Raw genomic sequence first — 27,389 nt, 5'->3', positions numbered from 1 at the left:
CTTTCTTTAGCCGCTGACAGCATCAAGGAAGGAAGAGCGTGAAATCGCCGGGAACGGATGCTTCCGAAGCGGGGCTGGCTGCCGAGGGACTCTCAGGGAGGGTGGCCTGGCCATCTCCTAATCTTCTATTTGAGGGCAGCCACTAAAGGTCCTTCTCTTCAGGCAAGGAAACAGTCACCTACTATGGAGGTGATCAGAATCCCTGGAGAATTTTCTTTCCCCCTTTGAACTCTGTAATGTTTCGCCGCGGGTCATGTCCAGGTGGAAGGCAAGGCTGGCTGAAAGCCTGAAATCTCCACCTAGAAGGATGTATCCATTCCCGTGCTCAGCGCTGCTGGCTTGTTTTGGGGACACAAGGGAGACTGCTCCCTTCGATCAGCCCAGCGCAGCCGATACCCCTTCCACCGTCTTTGTTCAGCCCAAGGCCAAAGCGGGCCGACACCCAAGTCACCCACGAAGGGAAGAAGGAACTCCTGAGAAAAGGCGAGATTCCGGCACCCATTCAGAGAGAAATGGCAGTGCGAACCGGAATTCAAGTAACCACGCTGCTGTCCAGCCCGCGGAGACCCCTGTGGATTTGCCCAGCTCTCTAGATGGGGCGTCGGACTGTGAAGCAGTTACTTTTCAGACTTCTATTCCCAGACCATCAATTATTGAAACGCCAGCGGTGAGTGTTCCCAGTGTTACTGTAGAAGGAGTGGTGTTGGGGGAGAGTCCAGTGTTTGGTGAGTGTCTTCAGGAAACAAGCTTGTTTAGCGTTATGAGTGAGTGAGACATTGGGGGAGCTCTTACTAGCGAGAGGAAGTGTGTAAAGCCTTTTAAATTCTCATAAGGTTCTCAAAGGATGTGGAGGGAGGCCGTGACAATAAGCACCAGGGCCTTGGCAGTGGCCAACATTGACCTTTACCTGCCCCTGGTGCTCCAGAACCAGCAGTGTCTCAACACAAGATGAGGAGAAATAGGGTCTGGAAAAGCATTTAAAAATTTTTACTAGTTTGTGAATTTATCTATATGAAGATCCACAATACGAAAGGTTTGATTATAGAATTTAAGCAGTTGCCTCTACTTAAAATGAATCACATGATATTTGGGAAAATTTGGAAAGGACCATCAGTGTACGCATAGCAGTAAAGAAAGGAACTGGCCTATAACCCTCTTCGTAATGGGGATGTTTCTGTGATCGTTTTCTGAGACTTAAAGGGCGTTACTTGAAAAAAATGGTGCTGTTGCTCTTAAAAGGCAGCATCTTGAGTTATTTATATATCTACTTTCCTGTTTCTGGAATTACTGGATTTTAACTGTTTTTTGTTTTGTTTTGTTTTGTTTGTTTGTTTTAACATCTTTATTGGAGTATAATTGCTTTACAATGGTGTGTCAGTTTTTGCTTTATAACAAAGTGAATCAGTTGTACATATACACATGTCCCCGTATCTCCTCCCTCTTGCGTCTCCCTCCCACCCTCCCTATCCCACCCCTCTAGGTGGTCACAAAGCACTGAGCTGCTCTCCCTGTGCTATGCGGCTGCTTCCCACTAGCTATCTATTTTACATTTGGTAGTGTATATATGTCCATGCTACTCTCTCACTTTGTCCCAGCTTACCCTTCCCCCTCCCCCTGTCCTCAAGTCGAATATTCTGATTGGATTGAGCTACAAAATCATTTCAAAGTTCCTGGTAATCTCAATTTGGGAGACAGTGTAGGGGCGGGGTTTCTTGAATGATGTTTTCCAGAGACACCCCTTGAGCATTCTGGGATTGTATTCCTGCCCATGTAGCTTAGGACCAGATTGAAAAAACCGAGAAGTCTTTGGCATCAAACATTACTAAGATATTCTGATTTTTTTAAGATTATTTTTTCTATCTAGTTTAACAAATCGCTTTTCGTCTGACTTGCTGATTTGAACGCAAGCAATGAGAACTGCCAAACAGTGAAGATAGGATTAAAACAGGATTTTAAAAATAGTTTCACTTGACATTCTACAGGCTTGTATTAAATGATGGAAGCTCAGCCCTACTGTCTACATCCTTCTATTCTGAGACTGGACCGAGGATTTCACCAAGCCCTCTGTTATAGCAAGAACTGTAATTTTTTTTTTCTAAATCAAAATCCCAAACAAACAGAACCCCAAATATTTCTTGTTCAATTTTCAGTTTACACCCACATCCAGAATAAGACATTTGTAGTAGTACCGTAGTTAGCTTAGTGGATGGCACGGCTAAGATGATATCTGCTGCATGAGTTAAAGGAACAACTGATGCACTATTTTAATGGGCTGGAAGAGTTTCTTTTGGGTAGAGATTCCAGCAACCCAGGACCCACCCTATGTTGCTAAACATAGCAACAAGTACAAGAGTTGATTTGACTTTATCTTTCTGTGCTAGTGGCATATGTGACACAGGGGTTCAAGGTAAATAAGTGTATTCAAATATAACCAATTAAACGCAGCAGGGTAACATCCATATTTGTTGTCCACTTGGTATGAACAAAGCCAAGGACAGACCACAGAGGTGAGGCAGGCCTTATGATGGAACCAGCCCTAATGCGAATCTGAATATAAGTGTCTCAAAGAGAAATACACATAGGATGTTTCAAAGGAGGTTGGAAGGTCTGGAAAGGAACATTGCAGGGGAGGTGGAATTTGAGGTTGGTCTAGAAGGAGGGTTAGGATTTTTAAAGGCAGAGATGAAGGGGAGGACCTTGCAATAAAAGGAAGCTGTATGAACAAAAGCTTGAATGTAGGGATAGGGATAGGCAGGTACATCTGTTTGGTTAAGTTGGAGCGACATCTGGAAAGGTAAATTGAGGCCAAAAGTGGTTTGAAAGCTGTGGTGAGAAGGCAGTGGGGAACCTTTGAGAATTTTGAGCAGAGGAATGTCACGCTTGGGATTTCACTGTGGGAAAATAAACAGGTGGGGCCACGTGGGATGGATTAGATTTGGGAAGACTGGAGCTGAGGGGCCATTGTAATCATCCCAGCCCGAGGACGGTCACAGAAGGAACAGCAGGAAGGTGGGGTGGGGGGAGGCAAAGAAGAGAGGACCCCACGGGGTAGCAAACGCAGCAGTGGACTCTGGGTCCCAAACTGAGCAAGGAGGAGAAAAAGACCAAACTGGGAGTGATGAAACGGAAACACTGCAAAATTAAGTGCCAGGGTGTGCAGTCCCATGGGCGTAGTAAATGGGCATCTGTTTTGGTTCCGATTTGAGGAGCTGATATTCACAGAGCACTTGCTGTCCACCTGCCATTGGCCTGAGCGCGTTACATAGAGTATCCTATCGTTACATGGTTACAGTGAGGCGCATATTCTTACAAGTCCCATTGTACAGATGAGGACACTGACCCTCAGAGAGGGTCAGACACTTGCCCAAGGTCACAGAGGGAGGGAGTAGTAGACCCAGGATTGGAGCCCAGTTCTGTTTATCTCTATCCTGTCTATCCTTTGAATTATGACATGCTTCTACTGCTTAGTATTATTCTTTGTAGGATGTTTGAGGAGTTACAGTCAAGTATTCATACCTGAATTCATACCTTTCATTTTTATTAATTTGCTTAACATTGTTTTATCTTAGTTTCATGGTGTATAACACGACGGAAAGAGATGCTTTCTACTTTGCCTCCTGCTGATGACAAGGCTTCGTCAATGACAGTGTGGGATTGCTGTGAGATCTTCCCATTAAAAGTGCCATAGGGGGCTTCCCAGGTGGCGCAGTGGTTGAGAGTCCGCCTGCCGATGCAGGGGACACGGGTTCGTGCCCTGGTCCGGGAAGATCCCACATGCCGCGGAGCGGCTGGGCCCGTGAGCCACGGCCGCTGAGCCTGCGCGTCCGGAGCCTGTGCTCTGCAACGGGAGAGGCCACAACAGTGAGAGGCCCGCGTACCGAAAAAAAATAAAAAAATAAAAATAAAAAAAAGTGCCATAGGACTGCCCAGATTTTTCATTACCTGGTACTTTTGTCATGACATGTTTCCTCTCAGAAGATGATGAATAAGCTTCTTTGTTACAAGCTTGCCTGGAGGCAAAATAGTTCTCTTTTGGAGGCACTGAGCCTCATCGTTTAAGCTGTCTTGGAAGAGGCAACAAGTAATACTTTTTTTTTTTTAAGAGCTCAGCCTTGGTACATAATCATAGCTGAGAAATGAGTCCCTCTATCTGTCTTTAGTTTCCTGGGGTTCAGACAGGAGGGTGAGTCATTTCAATGTGAAACAACATCTGGTCTGAGCAGGAAAGCTCAAGATAGGGAGGCCAAGTGAACTAATTAAAGAGGAAAGGTTTTCGTTTGTGTAAGTAGACGTGCACATATCTGTATTTCTGAAGTGATGCCAATTAGTCTTCAACCTTTTTGCGGTCATCTCTTCCCTGATCCAGGACTAAAACCAAGGTGATAACAACCATAAAAGTGGAATGTGTCTTATAATTGCTGCTATCTTCTGATTATAAATTTTTTCTTTCTTAGTGGTCTTGCAATGGAAAACTCATAATGGGTGGGATCGTACAGTCAATGAAATACAGCAGTAGGCTGTTTACTCTTTATTTTTCAGCCAAGAAGTACTGTGTTCTTAATCTGTGCCAGGACAGCACTAGTCCTGGAGAAACAAAGATAGTTTAAGACACAGTCCGTGAAGCTGCTTACATTCCAGTAGGAGATACGGTTGGGTAACTGGGCAGTGTCAGTGCAGTACGAGAAGGCTTATGGGTCAGCACTGGACACCACAGGAGCACATGGAAGAGACTCCCATCTTAGCCTTGGGAAGACAAGGGGGGCTGGAATATATGGAGAAGGATTTCTACTTTATTTTATCATTGCACATCAGACCTAACACTGCCTTCTTCCTAGCTGAATGGTGCTATTTTTCTCCTCTCTCCCTCTCCCTTGACAAATCTGGCAGTGTAAGAAAGGCACAGCTCCCACAAGAAGCAACTAAGGGCTTCAGAGTTAGTTTGGAAGTTTCAGAAAGTCTTTCTATAGCAGTGGTAAATTTTCATCCAGTTCTTTTTTTTTAATATTTATTTATTTATTTTATTTTATTTTATTTTATTTTATTTTTGGCTGTGCCAGGTCTTAGCTACGGCAGGCGAGATCTTCACTGCAGCGTGAGGGCTTCTCTCTCTCTAGCTGAGGTGCGAGGGCTTCGCTGCGCCGCGGCATGTGGGATCTTCAGGGACAGAACCCGCGTCCCCGGTGTTGGCAGGCGATGCTTTGCCACTGGACCACCGGGGCAGTCCCTTCATCTAGTTCTTACGCCAACAAAGTAGCCAGCCTAACACGGGAAGAGAAAGTAACTGTGGTTCTGGAAATCATTCCTGGGTATTTTAACTAAAAGTCTACTTCACAAAAAAGAAGGGAAACAGAGCCTGTAGTGCAGTTGCTAACTGCACTGCTTTTTGTAACAGGCTGGCTTTGCTACTAGACAGAGAAGTGGGAACCAAGACATCCCCAAAACGCAAATCGGGCTCTGGACGCAGTGTCACAGGCTCAGGTGGTCACTCCTTTCACACTGTTGTGCAATCATCATTACCATCCATCTCCAGAACCTTTTTCATCTTTTCCAGCTCAAACTCTGTATCCACAAAACACTGACTCCCCATTGGCCCCTCTTCCCACTGCCTGGCAACTACCATTCTACTTCCTGTCCCTATGAAGTTAACTACTCTAAGTACCTCATGTTAAGTGGAGTCACACAGTATTGTCCTTTTGTGTCTAGCTTATTTCACTTAGCATAATGTCCTCAAGGTTCATCCATGTTGAAATGTGTCAGAATGTCCTTCCTTTTTAAGGCAGAATAATATTCCATTGTATTTTTATACCACATTTTGTTTACATATTCATCCACCAATGAACACTTGGGTCATTTCCACCTTCTGGCAATTGAGGTCATTGCTTTTCTGAACATGGGTATACAAATAACTCTTCAAAACCTTGTCTTCGGGCTTCCTTGGTGGCGCAGTGGTTGGGAGTCCGCCTGCCGATGCAGGGGACACGGGTTCGTGCCCCGGTCCGGGAAGATCCCACATGCCGCAGAGCAGCTGGGCCCGTGAGCCATGGCCGCTGAGCCTGCGCGTCCGGAGCCTGTGCTCCGCAGCAGGAGAGGCCACAACAGTGAGAGGCCTGCGTACCGCTAAAAAAAACAAACAAACAAACAAAAAACCTTGTCTTCAATTCTTTTGAGTATATACCCAGAAGGAGAATTGCTGAATCATATGGTAATTCTATCTTTGCTTTTTTGAGGAGCTGACGTACTGTTTTCTACAGTGGTTGTACCACTTTATATTCCCACCAACAATGCACGAGTGTTCCAACTTCTCCACATCCATGCCGCCACTTGTTGCTTTTTGAAGTTTTGTTTGTTTTGATAATAGTCATTCTATTGGGTGTGAAGTGGTGTCTCACTGTGGTTTTGATTTGCATTTCCCTAATGATTACTGATATTGAGCATCTTTTCATGTACATATTGGCCATTTGTTATATTCTTTGGAAAAATGTCTATTCAAGGCCTTTGCCCATTTTTAAATTGAGTTGTTTATTTTATGTTGTTGAATTATAGGAGTTCCTTATACATTCTGCTTATTAATTCCTTGTCAGATATATGATTTGTAAATGTTTTCTCCCATTCTGTGGGTTGCTTTTTCATTCTGTTCATAGTGTCCTTTGATGTACAAAAATTTTAATTTTGATGAAGTCTAATTTATCTATTTATTCTTTTGTTGCCTGTGCTTTGTGGGTCATATTTAAGAAATCATTGCCAAATCTAATATCATGAAGTTTTCTCTATGTATTCTTCTTAGACTTTTATAGTCTTAGCTCTTACATTTAGGTCTTTTGAGTTAATTTTTATATCTGGTATAAGTTAAGGATCCAAATGCATTCTTCTGCACATGGATATCCAATTGTCCCAACACCGTACGTTGAAAAGACTATCCTTTCCCCATTGAATGCTCACGGTATCCCTGTGAAAAATCATTTGACCATGTATGTGAGGGTTTATTTCTGGGCCCTCTATTCTATTCCACTGGTCTATATGTCTGTCTTTATGCTAGTACCACACTGTTTTGATTACTGTAGTTTGTAGTAAGTTTTGAAATCAGGACATGTGAGACCTCCAACTTTGTTCTTTTTCAAGACTGTTTTGGCTATTTTGGGTCCCTTGAGATTCCATATGAATTTTAGGATGGATTTTTCTATTTCTTCAAAAAAATTATTGGGATTTTGATAAGGATTGCATTGAATCTATAGATCGCTTGGATAGTATTGACATCTTAAAAACATTAGGTCTTCTAATCCGTGAATATAGTTTGTCTTTCCATTTATTTGTGCCTTTTTAAATTTCTTTCAGCAATGTTTTGTAGTTTTCAGTATACAGGTCTTTTGCCTCCTAGGTTATGTTTATCCCTAGGTATTTTATTCTTTTTGATGCTATTGGAAATGAAATTGTTTTCTTAATTTCTTTTTCTGATCTTTCATTGTTGGTGTGTAGAAATGCAACTGGTTTTTTTGTACATAGGTTTTTCATCCTGTGATTTTGCTGAATACATTTATTAGTTTGAATAGTTGTGTGTGTATATCTGTGGCATTTTTATATTTTATACATATGAGATCATTATAATCTGTGAACAGAGATAATTTTACTTCTTCCTTTCCAATTTGGATGCCTTTTATTTCTTTTTCTTATCTAAATGATCTGACAGGAACTTTCAATACTATTCTGCAATACTGTGTTCAACAGAAGTGGCAAAAGCGAACATCCTTGTCTTGTTCCTGATCTTAGAGGATAAGCTTTCAGTCTTTCACCATTTAGTATCTACCATTGAGTACAATGTGGGTTTTTCATATATGTCCTTTATTATATGAAGTAATTTCCTTCTATTCCTAGTTTGTTGAGTATTTTTATCATGAAAGGGTATTAAATCTTCTCAATGCTTTTTCTGCATCAATTGATATGATCATATCTTCCCCCTTCATACTGTTAATATGTTGTTGTATTGATTGATTTTTTTTGTATGTTGAACCATCCTTGTATTCCAGGATTAAATGGTATAATCCCACTTGGTCATGGTATGATCCTTTTAATATGTTATGGAATTATGTTTGCTAGCATTTTGTTGAGGATTGTTGCATCAATAGTTATCAGGGATATTGATCTCTAGTTTTCTTTTCTTGTAGTGTCTTTGTCTGACTTGGACATCAGGGTAATGCCTGCCTCATAGAATGAGTTAGGAAGTGTTCCGCTCTCTTCAATTTTTTGGAAGCTTTTGAGAAGGGTTGGTGTTAATTCTTTTTTGTTTTTTTGGTGTTAATTCTTTACATGTTTGGTAAAATTCACCAGTGAATCTGGCCCAAGGCTTTTCTTTGTTAGGAGGTTTTTGGTTTCTGGTTCAATCTCCTTACTAGTAATAGGTCTGTTCAGATTTTCTATTTCTTCATGATTCAGTCTTGGTGAAGTGGAGCCACTTTGATAGCACCACTTAAGTATGGTAATCACAGTCATGATTACCACTTGCTGAGCACTATTAATAGTTTAGGCGTGGTGCTAAATGCTTTAGGTGGATTAGATCATTTGATCCTTCTAATCCTTCTACAATGTTAGCTTCTGATAATCCCAATCAATTCTCAGCTCAAAACCCTCCAATGGCTCTCTCACTCAGAATAAAAATCAAGTCTTCACAGTAGCCCATAGGTCCTTTACAAAGTATGTCCCATTACCTCTCTGAACTCACCTCCTACTGATGGGGAAATTAAGACTCAGTGGAGTTAGGCATATGATCCATTTCCACTCTAAGGGTAACCTTTGCAGCAGGCTGGGAAGCTCAATTCAACCAGTCAAAGCATGACTTTCTTGGGCTGTACAGAACTCATGTTGCCAATAACTGAATAGCTGTTAATTCTGTTCTCCTTGTCTAGGCTCCACGCCCATCCTTCCTCTTCTCTTGGCACAGTCTCTGTTAAGACCTAGGATAGTTAATTAAGTGGGTTTCAGCTTCCTTGGTTAGAATCAGATTCCGACTATGCTCTCTTGGCCATGTTAATTGGAATTTGGTGTTGGAGAGGCTCCTGGATACCTATTAACAGAAAAACTCTTGGAGATATTCACCTCCATAGGCAACTGATCTCATTCAACAAATTAATTTTATTTTCAATGTCTTAAATTTGCCTTGAAGTCAAGCCTTGGGAATACCATCTGTAGAGGGCAGTGTTGCTTAGAAGCATATTGTAAACTTGTATGTAAACATCTACCACTCCCTCATCCCACCCTAACTCTGCATTCCCTTTATTTAAGCATCATTAGGGGCAACTGTGTTAGGCTGCATTTCTACTTTCTAGTACAAACTAGTGTTCCTGCATTTCTTTAGAATGAAATCTTCCCTTCATTTTCCTATGGACCCTAATAGAAGAGAACAGAATTCTAGGCTACCTATTAAAAAAAAATACCCTATTAAGAAAGCTTTCTGCTAGACAGATGATTTGACATAAAAGCAATTCTAATAGAAAGCAACTTACAGACACATGCAATTAAATGTTAGTTTTCTAGTTCCTTTTCATACTCTTAGCAAAATCACAAACTGCCCCCCTCGACACACACATGCCAACACCAACAAGGTGGGTATCTTAACAAGCTGGTGGGAATACCATACCATTCATTTTAAGCCCTGATAATTTCTTACACTAGGTTTCTACTTTCAAAAGATGTTAAACATAGTGGCATGATAGTGCATGATATACCCAGTGTGCTCAGACAGGAATTTTCCAATCCAGATATTCAGTTGCATCCCAACTGGAAAAGAGAGAGACAGCTTCTTGGATTCTCTTAGAATGAAATAAAATAAATAGTCCTCATAAAACCATGCAAATTTTACATCGAACCACTTTGACTATTGGAGACCATCCATAAAAGACGACATGATGGCAAAAATGCAAAATTTTCAGACAATTTAGAGCTGAGGGGCATATATGTTCCAAGCTAAGAAATAAAAGTTGAGTACATAGGGGCTTCCCTGGTGGCACAGTGGTTGAGAGTCTGCCTGCCGATGCAGGGGACGAGGGTTCGTGCCCCAGTCCGGGAGGATCCCACATGCTGCGGAGCGGCTGGGCCCGTGAGCCATGGCCGCTGAGCCTGTGCGTCCGGAGCCTGTGCTCCGCAACGGGAGAGGCCACAACAGTGAGAGGCCCGCATACCGCAAAAAAAAAAAAAAAAAAAAGTTGAGTGCATAATTTTAGCAAATTTTAAAGCATTGTTCTCAAGTGAGGTTTCTCCTGTGTTCACAATTCAGATAAGAATTATATATATTTTTTGAGGTGGTGTTGATATGTTGGAGGGAGAGGTACAAAAGGAAGAGGTCAGCCCATTTCTGAACCACACCTATTTCTAGCACATCAGAGAGAACCTGGCAATTGGCCCATGACCTAGTTGATCCTTTGCCCTCCTTTTCACCGGTGGTTAATAAAGAGCAGGGTTTACTTTGTTCATAGGCAATGGCCTGGGATTGTCTAACCAAAGAGTCACCAAGGAGATTCCAAGACCCATTTTCCCAAAATAACTGCTTCTGTAAAGTTGGGATTTCCATCCTCTTGATTATATAATATGTAGTTGTCCTTTAGTCAAAAAATATCTGCTATTTCACTCACTGAGTATACTGGAAACTTTAAAATTTCATATGCTCCAGGAACCATAGGGACTAGTTGAATGAATGCGCTGCATCAATCATGGGAAGTTAAAGGCTTTTTCTCTAGCCAAGGACATGTGTTAACCTGATCTGAACTGCCTTTAGTTTTGCACTCACAGTTCCTCCTTTCCAAAGAAAATAGATCTCATCACGTTAACACTTTTTCCAGTATGAGGTTGACACGCTCGCTTTTGTAATTCTGCACCAGGGGAGGTGAGAGTTTGGAAATTGGAGGCAATTAGAGGAAGAGGGAGTCTCCACAAAGGGCACAGGACCTGCTATGGGAAGTGTTTATGATTTTGTTGTGGGAAGCTCGTTTGTGGGTATCCCACATTCAGTTAAATGGAAAATGACAGCCCTGGCAACTGTTATATTTTTAGATAAAACAACACAGTCTTATAGAAAGTTCAAATGTGATATATGTACACCTATAATTAGAGCCAATTTAAAGTTATCTCTTTTAAAAAAATCACTTATATATGGCCAAGTAATCTCCACCAAAGCCACCAAGGATACTCAATGGGGAAAAGACAGCCTCTCCAATAAATGGTGCTGGGAAAACTGGACATCTACATGCAAAAGAATGAAATTGGACCCTTATCTTACACCAAACACAAAGATCAACCCCAAATGAATTAAAGACTTAAATGTAAGACCTGAAACCTTAAATCTCCTAGAAGAAAACAGGGGAAAAACACTTGACATGGGCCTTGGCAATAAGTTTTTGGATTTGACATCAAAGCACAGGCAACAAAAGCAAAAATAAACAATTGGGGCTACATCAAACCCAAAAGCATATGCACAGCAAAGGAAACAATCAGCAAAATTAAAAGGCAGCCTACAGATAGGCAGAAAATGTTTGCAAATCATATATATGATAAGGGGCTAATAAAATATATAAGGAACTCGTACAATTCAATAGCAAAAAACCCTCAAATAACCCAATTAAAAGATGGATAAAGGCCCTGTATAGACACTTCATCAAAGAAGGCACACAAATGTCCAATAGGTACATGAAAAGAGGTTTAATATCACTAATCATCAAGGAAATGCAAACCACAATGAGATATCACTTCATATCTGTTAGGATGGCTATTATCAAGAAGCCAAAAGATAAATATTGGCAAGGATGTGGAGAAAAGAGAACCTTATGCACAGTTGATGGGAGTGTAAATTGGTAAGCCATTATGGAAAACAGTATGGTGGTTCCTCAAAAAATTAAAAATAGAACTCCCATATGATTCAGCAATTCCACTTCTGGGTATATATCCAAAGGAAATAAAATCACTACCTTGAAGAGACATCTGCACCCCCATGAGCACAGTGGGGTTATTCACAGTAGCCAATACATGGAAACAACCCAAGTAACTGTCAATGAATGAATGGATAAAGATAATGTGACACACACACACACACACACACACACACACACACACACACAGAGGAATATTATCCAGCCTTAAAAACATGGAAATCCTGTCGTCTGTGACAACATGGATAAACCTAAAGAACATTATGCTAAGTGACATAAGCCAGACACAGAAAGACAAATACTCCATAATCTCACTTACGTGTGGAGTTCAACTAAAAAAGCTGAACTCATAGTAATAGAGTGACTGTTGCCAGGGGTTGTGGGTAGTGGGGGAAAGGGGAGATGTTGATCAAAGGTATGAACTTTCAGTTTTAAGATGAATAAGTTCTGGAGACCTAATGGACAGCATGGTGACCATAGTTAATAATAACATACTATATCCTTGAAATTCACTAGGAGAGTAGATCTCAAGTGTTCTTACCACACACACACAAAGAGGTAACTATGTGAGATGATGCATATGTTAGCTAGTTGGGGTAATCATTTCGCAATGTATACAGATATCGACACATTACGTTGCATACCTGAAATATATACAATTTTCTGTTTGTCAATCACTCTTCAGTAAAGCTGGAATAAATCACTCTCCCGCATCTGCTTTCTGATGTACTGACTTAAGGGGGAAGGAAGGAGGCACTAGACCTGGGGAGTTGCTGGCCATTAGGAAGTGCTGGCCACCCCCTGCTCGTGAAAGATGGCTGTGAGAAAAATCATGTACGTAGAGGCCGAATAAATGGTGAGATCTTGGGACTTCCCTGGTGGTGCAGTGGTTAAGAATCCACCTGCCAACATAGGGGACACGGGTTCGATCCCTGGTCCGGGAAGATCCCATGTGCCGCGGAGCAACTAAGCCCGTGTGCCACAACTCCTGAGCCTGAGCTCTAGAGCCCATGAGCCACAACTACTGAAGCTGGCGCGCCTGGAGCCTGTGTTCTGCAAAAAGAGAAGTGACCGCAAAGAGGAGCCCACGCACCACAACGAAGAGAAGCCCGCACTCGCCGCAACTAGAGAAAGCCCGCGCACAGCAACGAAGACCCAACGCAGCCAAAAATAAATAAATAAAATATAAATAAATTTTTTAAAAAAAGGGTGAGATCTTGTGTAAGGAAGCTCTTGAACAGGAACATCAATGCACATGCCCTTAACCAGTAATATCTGCTTTCTTACCCTCTTTGACTGAGCTGGAGACACACACACAGGAAGCAGGAAGGAAGGAAGAAGAGCAACTGAATAGACTCTGCTGCATAGTCAGGTGATGGCTCTCCTAGCTGGCTCTCCATCCCAGGGCTTTACCTAGGATTCCAGGAAGCCTGTCTCTGGACTGAGTCTCTGCCAGGACCCACCTAACCTGGATGTGTAATACTTGAGTCTCTGTAGGGAGAGGTATCTTGGTGTGGTGGTGTTGCAAGTCGACCTGAGCTATTTTGACCATTCAGAATTGTCCAGTAGACAGTGGTAGCCTCCAACAAGTAGAGGCGCCTGAGGGCTCCATGTCTACCCATCCACAACTTGCTCCCCAGTGATGTGCTTCACTAAAGGAAGTCTCACATGAATCCTGCCACGGGTACAAACATCTGTTGGCGAGAGCACACAAAAAGAGGCGCCTTCCCTGACCCTGAATGGTGGAAGAAGTCCCCTAGCTCTTGTCCTTTTACGTAGTAGCCCTTGGCATGAATAGAATGACACATAAGAAGGTGACAGTGTTCTGATGGCAAAACCAGCCGGCCACGTGCGTCAAATGGGGCGAAGAGCCCTCTGCTGGATGTGGGTCCAAGACCAACTGGAGTTTAAGATCCAGGATGTGATAAAGGAGTTGGACTTCTGAACTGGCCACCTTCTCATACTTCATTTTACAAAGGCAAAACCTCTGGTCAGTCAGGGACCTTGAATACCATTCATTTCACAAGGGAAAAATAATTCCCCAAATCTCTTAGGCTAATAACAAATCCTCTAGTTGAGATGTAGCTAGCCTCATGTGGAACATTTGCTGTGGTCATCTCTGGAAGTAGATACCTGAACAGGGTGCTTCAAATACTAACGAAGCACCTCTGAGTGTAGCCTCCAAAACTTTCTTTGCTCTCAAGAAGGAACACAAGGAAAAATGTTCTGGAATTTGGCCTTTGGACATTGTTGGGTAAGGATGGGATGCTTGGCGCTGCTGTAGCCATCCTGTAAGTGGGAGAGGACACACTTGTAGATAAAAGCAAATAACCTTGAGATGGTGGAGTAGGAAGAAAGAACCTGGGTTCCTGAAGATGCCATGGAAGCACTTCAACTGCAACTCAATGTCCAGGGGATACAGATACTCAAAGTGTTTATGCCGAAGTATTAAAAAATAATTACAGATGTTTTAACAAGGGTGATCCAGACTGACTTACCTATCCCCGGGAAATTTCCAGGTGGTCTCACAGTCATCTCAAATTCAATGTGTGTAAAAATGAACTATCCTTCCTCCAAACCTCCTCTTCCATGTATCACTTAGGATGCTTTTAGCTGTAAGAAACAGAAAAACTTAAACTTAGACGCTATGTAAACATATTATGTCGCTTAAAAACAAGCCCCAAGGGTGGGTGGCTTTGGAATGGGTTGATTCAGCAGCTCAATGAAGCCATGGAGCACCTAGTGTCTTCCATCTTTCTGCTTAGCCACCTGTGGCCTTGGCTTCACCAACGTGTGTTTCCCTTGGTGGTGATGAAATGGCTCCCAGTAGCAGCTGGGTCACGTGACTTCTCCCTCCCCCTCTAACCTCCCACACACTTTGGACAATCCCTCCTCATAATGTTATTGTTCCGTCCCCTTCTCTGTCACCATCCCCAATACCTAGTTCCAGGTTGGTGCCTTCTCCTGGGCTGGCCTAGGACTTGGTGTTTACCTCAAGTAAAGCACTTATTAACCTGCACCATATTTGTTCATATGTCTGGCTGTCCCACTAGGCTATCAGGAGCTTGAGGACAGGGGCTGTATCTTTTTTCCTTTTTACCTATGATGGGCAGTGCCTAGAACAATGCCGGACATGTAGAAGATACTTAACAAATATTTATTGAATAAATTGAAGGATGAATCAGCAAAATCAAAATCAGGGGAGAGGTTCATTGTACATGAGCCTTCACAGAGCCTTCTGTTTAGTGTTGCCAATATCTTTGTGATCCATTCGTTGTTTTAGAAATGGATGGAAATAATTTAAGACCACACCAGAGAGTAGGGGTCAAGATATTTTCCCTTTGAAGGATGAACTGTTTATTACTCAGGTTTAAGACAAATGAGCCAGAAAAACTTATTTTGAAGTGAACTCAGCTAGAGGAAGCAGTTTTCTTTCAACTGTCCTTCTAGACTACTTTCTGGAGCCCTCAATGAATTCCCCACATGGCAAAGAACTAACCTCTTTATGCTTCTGTTTACCTATTTTCAAAATGAGCGTTTTTATTATTCTAGTGCCGTGTTGGAAAGAATGACTATTTATACAGAAATTTAAGGAATACAGGAGAAAATAGAGAATATTAATAACAAAATGATGACACCATTGAAACGGGAGCTGAAGAAAACAAAGAGATGCATTCACCTCATTACTCTCTGTGACTTTAATAGCATGTGGAGAAGTATACAGATAATCTTGTTCACATTATTAAGACCCTGAGCTGTATTAAAGACACTGCAATAATGGCTTAAATTTTTTCCCACAATTCTGACTTTACAACGTTTTTGGCTGAAAGAAAAAACTTTTTTTTCTGATTTGCAAAGAACTCAGTATCTAAAAGATATTTTCAGTTAATCTGGTTAAAGCATAAAGCATATGATTTTGCACTTAATGGGTTACTTTCTAAATAGGAGATAAAAGCCAATGATGTACATATTATTGTCAAGTTAGAGGGTGTTAATGGAGAAAAAAAGTAATTTGATTTAACAAGGAACAAATCATTTCATTCAGCAGGTTATTTCTTCTGTGTTTTCAGTAGTTAGTTTGAAGTCTAACTTGGGAGCTTTAAAGTTTTCATTCATTCCTCGGTTCAACAAACATTAATGGGGGCCTAACACATGCTGGGTTAGCTGCTGAGTTTGCCACAAAGAACCAAGCACTCATTTTGCCTTGGAGCTGCTTGCGGTGTGTTAGGACAGGAGTCAGGCAAAAAAAAAAAAAACAACAAAAAACAAAGAAAACCAGCTGCAAAATGAGGTCATCAATGCCAAAATGGCATTATCTCATTTCTACAGCTTATTGTTCAAAGCATTATACAATTATACACACTCTTTTCTTTCCCATCCAATGAAACTGCCATAAACCCAAATGATCACATATCAGTTTCTCATAATTACAGTCTCAAACTTTTCCCATTTTGCTGTCTCCTGTCTCCCCATTTCCATTGTGTCCTTTATCGTTCTTGTCTCCTTTTCTCCTGACTCACACTTATGCTTTGGCATTTCTGCTGTCACAGGGGGTCTCTATCTCTAAGATCATTGATTCACTTAGTCATCGATTCATTCATTCATTGATTTATTCATTGATTCATTCACCTTTCAATTGTGCCATGGACTCTTGTCAGTTCTGGAAAAACAAAAGGGAGAAGACATACTTCTTTCTCTTAAGGAGCTTACCGTCTGACCGACAGAGACAGAAACTTCAGTAACAACATTGGTGCCATGGTAGATGTATGGTGTACTAAGCAGGTGGGCAGTGAATCAATGCTGTATGAGAGCAGGGTCTCAAAGCTAGAAGGTGTTCACCAGGTAAGCAAGGTAGAGAAAGGCAGTAGGTGGCCAAGAACCTGACTCCAATTGGCTTAAACAGGAAGGACATTTCTTATCTCACATAACTAGATGTCCAGAGGTTGGCTGCCTTTGGAGTTGCTGAAAGAAGCAGAGGGGCACTTTCAGGCTCTGGGGCAGACCCTCTCATGTCACAAGCCCATTTAGCCCCCGGGGGGGATATTCATCTATCTCAAAGTGGATGGCTAGATTTTTTCAGTGAAACTTTTATTAAGAAGTTAAGGAAACGGAGCAAATAGAGAGAGGGTTGAAATGAATGTTTACAGAGCATAGAGATTCTCTTTTTAAATCCACTTGCAGGCCGTTTGTGTTCTGCTTTTCTTTCAACTAACCTGGGGATGCATGTCAGCAGTCCCAGCAGCCCAGTCCAGACTTTGAACTTCAGGTGAAAGTTTTGCATTCCTCTGCTCCTCAGGGACCAGCTGGTTGGCACCTCCTGCAGATGGGAACCCCAGGCTGGGCATCTAGGGCACCCCTCCCCTCCTACCCGCTGCAGACACGCTCTGCTCTCTTGGAAGAAGACACATTCCCTGCTGGCCTGTAAGGTATTTTCCTGGGCATGGAAGCATGAGCTCAGGCCTGTCTCCTAAATACCTCTTTGACTTCAGGTCTTTGAAATGATATTCTTATCCCAGGCTAGTTTTAAAATGCATGTTTGCTTCAGGTATTCACTAGCCAATTGTTACGGCCAATTCTTCACTTTAGATTTTCTGTACTTCCCGTGCATGTGTGTGGCACCGTCCTTCCTGCGTGACCATCTGGATTATAATTCATTGTCCCCAAGGCCATAAGCAAAGCCTCTCTTTGAGTTCCAAAGGCTCACTGTTGAATGACCTACTGGATTGTTTATTCCTGTCTGAGGGAGCTTCCAATGGGTGGCTCATTTGCAGGACACAAATGTCAAGTCCCCAGCCAAGGTTGACCAGCTCTCCCATTGTCTTCTTGGATCATGGAGGAGCTCAGTGAGGAGCAATCCTTCAGAAGCTAATTGCTAAGTTTTACAGCAGCAGAATTGCTTTACAAGGACAGTACCGAAACCAGACCTGATTCCCATGGATTCATTCCTTTATGCAACAAGTATTTAGCAAGAACGTGAAATGTGACCAGGCACCGTTCTAGGAACTAGAGAGCCAACCGGTTTCGAAGAAAACAGCCCTTGTGGAGACTCCAGCCTACCGAGGGAGGCACACAATAAATAAGGTAGACTAGTAAGTTATATAATACGTTACAGATAGTAATAACTGCAGGAGAGAAATGAAGCAAGGGAAAGGATGTAAAATGTTGGGGGTGAGGGGGTGCAGAAATTCTGGAGAGGGTGGCCACAAAGGACCTTGCTCTTATTTGGGGTTGATGCCTGTCTTAGTCTATTGGGGTTACTATAACAAAAGACTACAGACTATAAACAACAGAAATTTATTTATTATATAAATTTATTTATTATATAAATTTATTAGAACAGGTTTATAAACAACAGAAATTTATTTCTCACAGTTCCAGATACTGGGGTTCTGAGAGCAGGGTGCCAGCATGGTCAGGTGAGGGCCGTCTTCCCAGTTAAGACTTCTTGCTGTGTCCTCACATGGTGGAAGGGGCAAGGGAACTCTCTGGGGTCTCTTTTATAAGGGCACTAATCCCTTTCATGAGGGCTCCACCCTCATGACCTAATCACCTCCCAAAGGCACCCCCTAATACCATCAGCTTGGGCATTAGGTTTTCAAATATGAATCTGGGGGTGGGGACACAAACGTTCAATACACAGCAATACCCATTTTGTGGTGGTCACTCTTCCCATTGTTCACGCTGCTGTTTAACTGATAAACAGTTCCATCCCATTCTTTATCCCAGTTGTTCTCAACCCTGGCTGCGTCTAGAATCATTTGGGGGAGTTTTTTTTGTTTTTTTTTTAATTGCTAATACTAATACTGACTAATAATTCTAGCACTCTCAGAATTTGTATTTAATGCATCAGAGCTGGGACTATTGCATCAGTATTTTAAAAGCTTTCCCCAGAGAGATGCAACATGTAACAGCTTCTTTATTGTTCTTTTACCCTCACATTTTTTGAGATCCTTAAGGAAAACAATGCCCAGTACCAGATGTGAAGGATTCCTGATAATTCCTTTGTAAAGTGAATGGTGAAGCACAGTAAGAAGGGAAAAGGAAGTTTCTGTGATTTAGTTTGTTTTTTAGGTGACTATTTCCTACTCAGTAAGTCATGCCTTTTCAAATCTCCTTTGAAGCTTAAAACAAAAATCGCCCTGCCTATCAGCACTATATGTAGATGTATTTTCCCTCCTACCATGCAAATAGAATCAATGGCATCCTTCAAATATTAGGCTCAAAAGCATAGTTATATACTTGGCAACGAACTGGCAATCTTTCAAAATTCACCTTCAAGTTCCATGACTTGCCTCTCTAAGAAAGAAGGACCTAGATGGCTTTATAAAGAGAAGAAGAAAGAGAATGGCTTTATCCTTCCTTCTTCGGAACCAGTTCCAACCAAATTATTTCCACCCTAACTGAGAGCTGCTTGTTTTTCCTTTACTATGACATTATCAGGAGACGACTCTGCCTGCTTTAAGAAACCCTCAATGCTACCACCCTTTCTTCGGCTGCTGGAGATTCTTTCCCCATAGTTTCCACTACATGACATACCAGTTTTGAGGTCTTAGTCACACTTTGCCATCTCCCTGCAGAAATCGTTAGACAGTGGTTTCTTACATCCTGAGGAGTTCCCTCTTAATCTCTCTCTCTTTTTTTTTTTTTTTTTTTTTTTTTTGGTTCGCGGGCCTCTCACTGCTGTGGCCTCTCCCGCTGCGGAGCACAGGCTCCGGACGCGCAGGCTCAGTGGCCATGGCTCACGGGCCCAGCTGCTCCACGGCATGTGGAATCTTCCCGGACCGGGGCACAAACCTGCGTCCCCTGCATCAGCAGGTGGACCCCCAACCACTGCGCCACCAGGGAAGCCCCATTCTTCCTTTAAACATTTTGATGTGAAAATTGTTTAGTTGAATTCCAGGTAATTTTTGTTTTCAGCCATCACACATGTTACATTTTATATGTGGGAGGACAATGTGGATGATTTGGAAAACCACTCACAAAAGACTTTCTTTGGTTATCAAAATGGAAAAGTTGAGCGTACTTTTCTTCCTTCTTTGAAAAGCATTAAAAGTTCTCTGCATCACTGAAGAGCAGATGGGAAGTAAAAAGTCTGAATAACAAAAAGTCAGTCCTATAAATGTTCATCCTCACCATTTCGTTCGGCTCTATTGCTCTCATTTCCCTTCCACCAGTCACACACAGTAAAGATAACATGGATGTGAGGAAAACTAAAGGAGGAGAATGCTAGTTTACCGTTAGTTTGAGTAAGTATTAAATAATCACAATGGACCTCGACGGTAAATCTAGAAGTTCCTTCTAGACTTTGTGAAACTTGACCAAGCATCATGGACCAGGCTGAGGAAGACCTGCCCATGATTGTACAATGGGCTTTATACTCCCAATCCTAACTTCTACTTTCTGTTGCCATCCTGACTGAGAGCAAATAGTAGAGCTTGGCTTGTCAGGAACAGTGTAGCCATAAAAACTTTGTAGACGTGTGTCACTGTGGCGCTTGTGCGTGTATGTGTGCGCGCGCATGTTCTCTAAAATCTATTACCACTCTTTTTATTACTACCCTTTTGATAATATCATAAATAGCTTTTGAACTAGAAACTTTGTGCTTTGGGAGCACTTAAAACTTTATTAAAATTATACTTGGGCTGGTAAAAATTGCCCATTCTTACATTATCTTTTATACGATATGCTGTTTGAATGGCTAAGTTTGCGTGAGCCTTATTCACCCCATCTTAAGATCAGAGACCGTCACACACACAGAGGTCCCCAGACACAGGACAGGCTTACACACCATGGCACACATTCAGTTCCATTGGCATTGGCTGTTCATATCCTATACCAAAGGGTTACTAGAAGCCACGTGCCTTTGCACCTGGACTGGGCCTGGAGGGGAAGTAGAACTCTTATCTGAACATTTTGCAAGTGAAATGGGAAAGGGAAACCGTTGAGTGTGAAGCTGGGTCCCTTCCAGGCACTCTGTCCCTTCCAGAGTGTTCTCTTTGCAGAGATGAGTGAGGAGCAAAAGGGAAGAGACTCTGACGTCATGAAGATTTGACGGGCCATAGGTTGAGTCCCTTTTTCCAGGCATCACTTTCCAGGCTGCAGTAAAATGGCCTGAGCAAATGGGTCAGAGTCTCTGCAGAAGTCAGCTGCACCAGCAGACGGGGTATTGGGAAAACTGCGGGCTGGGAATGACATCATTGAGATGGAAAAATCCGCCCTGGCCCAGTAAATATGAAAATAGGGAGACGGGTATTTCAAAAACCATTTGCAACCCAGAGCAAGAGAGGCTGTGGATTAGACCTTTTTTCTGATTCCTTTCCTTCTTTCTGCAATCTCCTTGTCTTCACAGCCACTGGGGAAGGCTTTCTGGTCCTGTTCACAACCTACACCTTCTTTGGAGAGGGAGGTGGGAGCTCGGGCAGGTAGACTGCAGTCTAGATATGTTACAACCTCTTCTCAAGAACCTGACACTTACTTACCCTCCTGTCCCTGCAGCTCTCAGAGCCACAGACCAGCGAGAGGGACACCCAGGGACAACTCTGGGGGCATCTGGGGGTGGTCTGGGGGAATTATGGACATCCCAGGACTTTCCACACTTTTTCAAAGGATTAGCATATCAGGTCACTCTACTCAACCTGCCTCCCGCAGGGCTCTGCTCAATGCTTGGCATCCCAGACTCATTCAGCTGCCCCACTTTGGTGGCGGTCCCCCAGCCTGAACCGGTAAGCTCAAAAACTGTTGCAGAGGACCAGCTGTGCTATCAAACACGCTCGGGCCCTTGCAGGACAAGGACCATGTATGGGAAATGATATAAAAACCAAATGGTTTCCCAAAACATCCTCTAGTTTTCATGGCAAAGAGAGCTTCTTTCAAAGTCCACATCTGTGGGTTTGCTTTGCAACATTCTCTTGCTTGGGAGGGCCGGGGGTTGGGTCTCTGTGCTTGGATTCAACTTCTCTCTAGGGACCATAGTAAGGAAGGAAGGGAGCAGATGTGCACACCCCATCTGCCCAGCTGGGGCCCATCGACCTCCCCTCATGACCTAGCAGATATCCACCAGCATACGGGGCCAGCCCCTTCACAGATGAGCTGACACAGAAATGATGCGTTAGGCAGACCTACTTCTAACACTTGCAGGATTGGAGCCAGAGTAAAAACGTCCGAGGTCAAGCTCCCCTTTTTGTGCCATCCCTGGTTCCTTCCTGTGCCCTGACGGAGCCTCTAGCACATGCCTCTGGACGCCTCTGCCTGCAGATCCCAGTGCTATCCCATCCCTCCCCAAAGAGCCACCCTTTGAACTCTCTTTCTCAGCAGAGGTGCACACACTTGCCATGTGGTCCCTCGGGAGTCCAGACCTGAGAAAGAAGGCTCCACCTGGGTGGAATTCCTGGGTCCAGAGTCCCAATGGTCTGCAAGAGGGAATGGGTGCTGGGTGGGCACATCGTCTGGCCCAGAACTCCTTGAGTGGAATTCTCTAGAGCAAAGTGTTGCAGGCAGAGGCGCTGCCTGTCTGGGTCCAAGGGCTTGATTCTGTGTCCTGAAGTTTCATGACATCCCTAGGACAATATCAGTAAAAGTTGTGTGCTGTGTTTGTACTTTTCATAGACTGGAATGTTCTCATCTTTGATAGCTTTACAGTGCTTTAAAAATGCTTTTCCAAAAAGAACAAAGCAGGAGGCATAACCCTTCCAGACTTCAGACAATACTACAAAGCTACAGTAATCATAACAATGTGGTACTGGCACAAAAACAGACACATGGATCAATGGAACAAAACAGAGAGCCCAGAAATAAACCCACACACCTCTGGACTATTCGTCGACAAAGGAGGCAAGAATATACCCTGGGAAAAAGATAGTCTCTTCAGCAAATGGTGTTAGAAAAGTTGGACAGCCACATGTAAATCAATGAAGTTAAGAACACTCCCTCACACCATACACAAAAATAAACTCAAAATGGCTTAAAGACTTAAATACAAGACATGACACCATAAAACTCCTAGAAGAGAACATAGGCAAAACATTCTCTGACATAAATAGTACCAATGTTTTCTTAGGTCTGTCTCCCAAAGCAATAGAAATGAAAGCAAAAGTAAACAAATAGGACCTAATCAAACTTACAAGCTTTTGCACAGCAAAGGAAACCATAAATGAAAAGACAACCTGCGGCCTAGGAGAAAATATTTGCAAATGATGCGACCAACAAGGGCTTACTTTCCAAAATACACAAACAGCTCATACAATTCAATAACAAAGAACAAACAACCCAATCAAAAAGTGGGCAGAAGACCTAAATAGACATTTCTCCAAAGAAGACATACAGATGGTCAATAGGCACATGAAAAGATACTCATCATCGCTAATTATTAGAGAAATGCAAATCAAAACTACAATGAGGTACCACCTCACACTGGTCAGAATGGCCATCATTTAAAAAGCCTACAAATAATAAATGTTGGAGAGGGTGTCGAGAAAAGGGAACCTCCTTACACTGCTGGGGGAATGTAAATTGGTGCAGCCATTATGGAGAACAGTATGAAGGTTCCTCAAAAAACTAAAAACAGAGTTGCCACATGATCCAGCAGTTCCAGTCCTGGGCCTATATCCAGACAAAACTCTAATTTGAAAAGATACATGTATCCCTATGTTTATAGCAGTAATATTTACAATAGCCAAGACATGAAGGCAACCTAAGTGTCCTTAACAGATGAATGGCTAAAGAAGATGTGGTATAGATATAGGATAGAATAGTATTCAACAATAAAAAAGAATGAAATAATGTCATTTGCAGCAACGTGGATGGACCTAGAGATTATTACGCTAAGTGAAGTAAGCTAAAGACAAAGACAAATATCATATGCTATCACGTATATGTGGAAGCTAAAATACGCCACAAATGAACATATCTTTGAAACAGAAATAGACTCCCAGACATAGAGAACAGACTTGCAGTTGCCAAGGGGGAGGGGTGGGAGGGGAGGGAAGGATTGGGAGTTTGGGATGAGCAGATGTAAACTAGTATATACAGGATGGATAAACAATGGGGTCCTACTGTAGAGCACAGGGAACTATATTCAATATCCTGTGAGAAAGCATAATGGAAAAGAATATATATATATGTATAACCAAAGTCACTTTGCTGTACAGCAGAAATTAACATTGTCAATCAACTATACCTCAATAAAATTAAAAAAAAGTGCTTTTCCAGGGAATTGGTGTTGGTCTTTCCATTATGATACAGCTCCGTTGGTTTCCACTGATGTCCTAAGTCCCAAGAGACAGGCCACAGGTGACAGTCAGTAGTTATGCCAGGGAGGAGGCATTTAGAAGACTTTCATGAATGAGTGCAATTTGTTTCCATAAGAAAGGTCTTGGAGATGGTACCAATGGATTTTCATACTAGCCTTGCCTCCAATTGTCCTCCTGGCTCCAGGTGGTCTTTTCCTAGGTGTTCCCCTCATATGAGCTGTTCACTTGCATCTTTCCGTGTTCCCAAGTGCCCTGGCTCTTCAGGACGACCACCGAGGTGCCTCGTCCATGACTGGCGTCCATGATGGGGTTAGACCTTTCTTTTCTTCCCTCTTTCCTATCTGAGGTTTCATTCCCTCAAGGTCTGCTGTTTGTGGATGTGTTAGTGGCTGTTAATAATAATCCCTCCCATGACACATCTGCATTGTCATAAGTGGTTCTGGAACGATGCCTTATCACAAAGACACTACTGCTGGTGATTCTAGGCACCCCAGGAGGGAGGATATTATTGGGAGGGGGTGGGGTCTTGGTGCCTCTGCTCCCTGGGGTAGAAGAAGCCAATGGTGAGACATCATCCAGCTAGAATGAGGCTGGCAGAGAGCAACTATTGTCCTTCTGACTCATTTCACATCGCTGGGAAGACCTCACTATGACTGGGACGTGAACTGTGGTCATGCCTCAGTTCTGAGAAGGCCATTACATTATTTATTTGGGCAGAGAGTAAGAGTGCTGGCACCAGGGGAAACCATTATATGATGAAGTGTTTTTTACTTAACAGATGAACTCATAGTCTAGCCTTGATCTACAGAGTAGATTCTGATGAGGGACTCGTATCTCAGAAGCCAGGTTGATTGAGAGGGGAAGGGGGTGTCCGGGCAATGCCAAAAGGCAAGGATCTCGTTGAAGGCTGCTAAACCAACAGCGCATTGGATCACGTGAGCAGGGGAAGACTTCCTGCTCACCAGCCACCCTTCGGAGTGTCACCCAGGTTCCAAGACCTCGGCCAAGCTGGCTTCCAAGAGGCTGGCAGATCACATGGTCTGGGCTTTTGTTTCCCCTTAATGGCATTGTTCCCTGGCTTACAAACACAGCCATTCCACCCCTGTGACTCCTTCCCAGAGAGGCTGGCTGGAACCGAACCCCAGCTCCCTCGCGAACTTTAATAGGGCTCATCTGGTGCTAAACTCTAAGCACACCGCAGGACAGGAAGGATTTGACTCCAGGACAAGGACTCGGATTTCTTTTTTCTTTTTTTTTTAAAGGAAAGTTACTCTGGATCCCAATGGTATCATCAGATCTATTCTTACCCCTTGTTTTGAAGAAGGACGGGGTAAAATCCAGGCCAGCTGGCACTCGAGCAAGCGGCTCACACGGGGCCACTTGGGACTGCTGAGGCTTTGATGTCCCTGCAGTTTCACCTAGTTTCCTTTGTGCTGCATCTCCGTTAGATGCTGTACCTTTGAATCCTCTGGGTACCAGTCAGAGTTTGTAGTTGCAAGCAACAGAAATTAACTCTGGTCGATTGAAACAAAACTGCTCAAAGGATAGCTGTGTAGCTTATAGAGGAGCTGGAATTAGGTTCTGGCCTACACAGCCTGGAACGACACTCCAAACTGTGCTGTAGAACTGGTCCTGTGAAGACCACCACTAGCATAGGTGGTGTGGCCACCGCTGGCATAGGTGCTGCAGCCTGCTCCTCTGGTTCTGCTGGCTCTGGACACTGCCTGCTGCTGCTAGCACCACTGCTGTTTCTGGCAAGGGATACACATTTGCCTGATGGCCCCTCTTTCCAGTTCCATCTGTCTTAAGCTGCTAGCTTCCCATTCAAGGTCTTGGGGGAGGGGGCGAGCATCTGATTGCAGGAAGTCAGGGTAGAGTCTCTGCCATAGCTACAGGTAAGACTGGGATAATGAGCTACTGCATCAACAGTGGCAGGCAGACGCTACTCCCACTGAGACTCAAAGTCCCTAGATGTGGGAGGGTCAGATACTGGGTGGCCAGAAAGAATGACAGACGTCCACTACCCTCTGTTAGATCTAACCTTGACCCTCACGTGCTCACTCCCAGCTTAAAGACATTCATTCACTCAACGTACATGTGCTGAACACTTGTTGAGAGCCAGGCATTGGGATAACTTTGTGTGGGACGGGGTGGATTATAGAGATAATAGAGAAGGACCTTCTCAATAGACACCGATCTAGGTGGAAAGGTAGACAAAACAGAATAAGAAAGGTGTAGTGGGTGCTTTGACAGAGTAAGCACTGGGGCACCTAATCAGAGGAGGTAACACAGAAATTAAATCTTGAGGAATAAGTGGGAATTGCCAGGGCAAAGGCAGGTGAGGGTGTTTCAGGAAGAGGAACTTCATTGCAGCTGTGGATGGTTGCAGGGAGGGGCCAGGTTGGGGCTGAGGGTGGAGTGACAGACAGATCATAAAAGCTTTGCACGCCTCACTGAGGAGTTTGGATCTTATATTGAAGGCTGTGGGGAATCATTGGGGAATTTTAAGGAAAATCAATTTAGAAACACCACTTTGTCATGGCAATCGCAGGCAACAAGACTAAAGGTAAAGCCTTTCACTTTAGGAAGTTACAGGAGTCTAGGGACGAAACAGCGACAGAGAGATCCAAGAATAAAATAATTCAGGAAATGTTTCGGAGGTGGAATTGACAGGATTTGGTAACTGATTAAATGTGGGATTTATCGATATAAGAGGAAGAGAAGTTACAGATGACTTGCAGCTTCATGGGCTGGGCAATTATGGGGAAAGTGATGTCATAAATTTGGAGGAGAGAGGATGTGTTTGATTTTGGAAATGTTGAGATCGAGGTGCCTATAAGGCATTGGAGTAGAAAGACCTGGGAGGCAGAGGAGCACGCAGAGCTGAACTTCAGGAAGGAGGGCTAAGGTGGAGATGGAGGTTGGAGACTGTCACCATCGTGGTCGTTGTCAAAGTCATAGCGATGCTGCTATCACTCAGGGAGAATCAAGAGAGAGCAGAGGTGGGGAGGAGGCCCAGGGATACCATGTGGGTGTGGATCATCCGTGATTCGAGAAGACAGTAAAGAGAGTCTGTGAAGCAACAGAGAAGGGTCAAAGTGACAGAGGCAGGAAGAAGACCTGAGGAGTGCGAAAGCCGAAGGAAGAAAGGTTTTTAAGGAGGAGGAAGTAGAAAAGGTCAAGAGACACAAGGACTAAAATGTGTATGTGGTTTTGGTGGGAAGACGCCATT

General features: G+C 43.2%; 1 protein-coding gene across 1 annotated transcript in view; it reads left to right on the top strand.

Annotated features, from left to right (window-relative positions):
• The first annotated feature begins 253 nt into the window (after positions 1-253).
• Positions 254-27,389, top strand: part of FAM107B (family with sequence similarity 107 member B) — a 217,220-nt gene continuing 190,084 nt past the window's right edge. Inside the window, exon 1 of the mRNA XM_027121916.1 lies at positions 254-664. Within this exon, the coding sequence (XP_026977717.1) occupies positions 254-664 (411 nt within the window). The remainder of the gene's footprint in view (positions 665-27,389) is intronic.

This window comes from Aethalodelphis obliquidens, unplaced genomic scaffold, assembly GCF_003676395.1.
Source record: "Aethalodelphis obliquidens isolate GAN/ISIS:26980383/991018 unplaced genomic scaffold, ASM367639v1 scaffold23, whole genome shotgun sequence".
NCBI lineage: Eukaryota > Metazoa > Chordata > Mammalia > Artiodactyla > Delphinidae > Aethalodelphis > Aethalodelphis obliquidens.
Note: the sequence above shows the minus strand (reverse complement) of the source record. Positions and strands in the feature narration are given on the sequence as shown.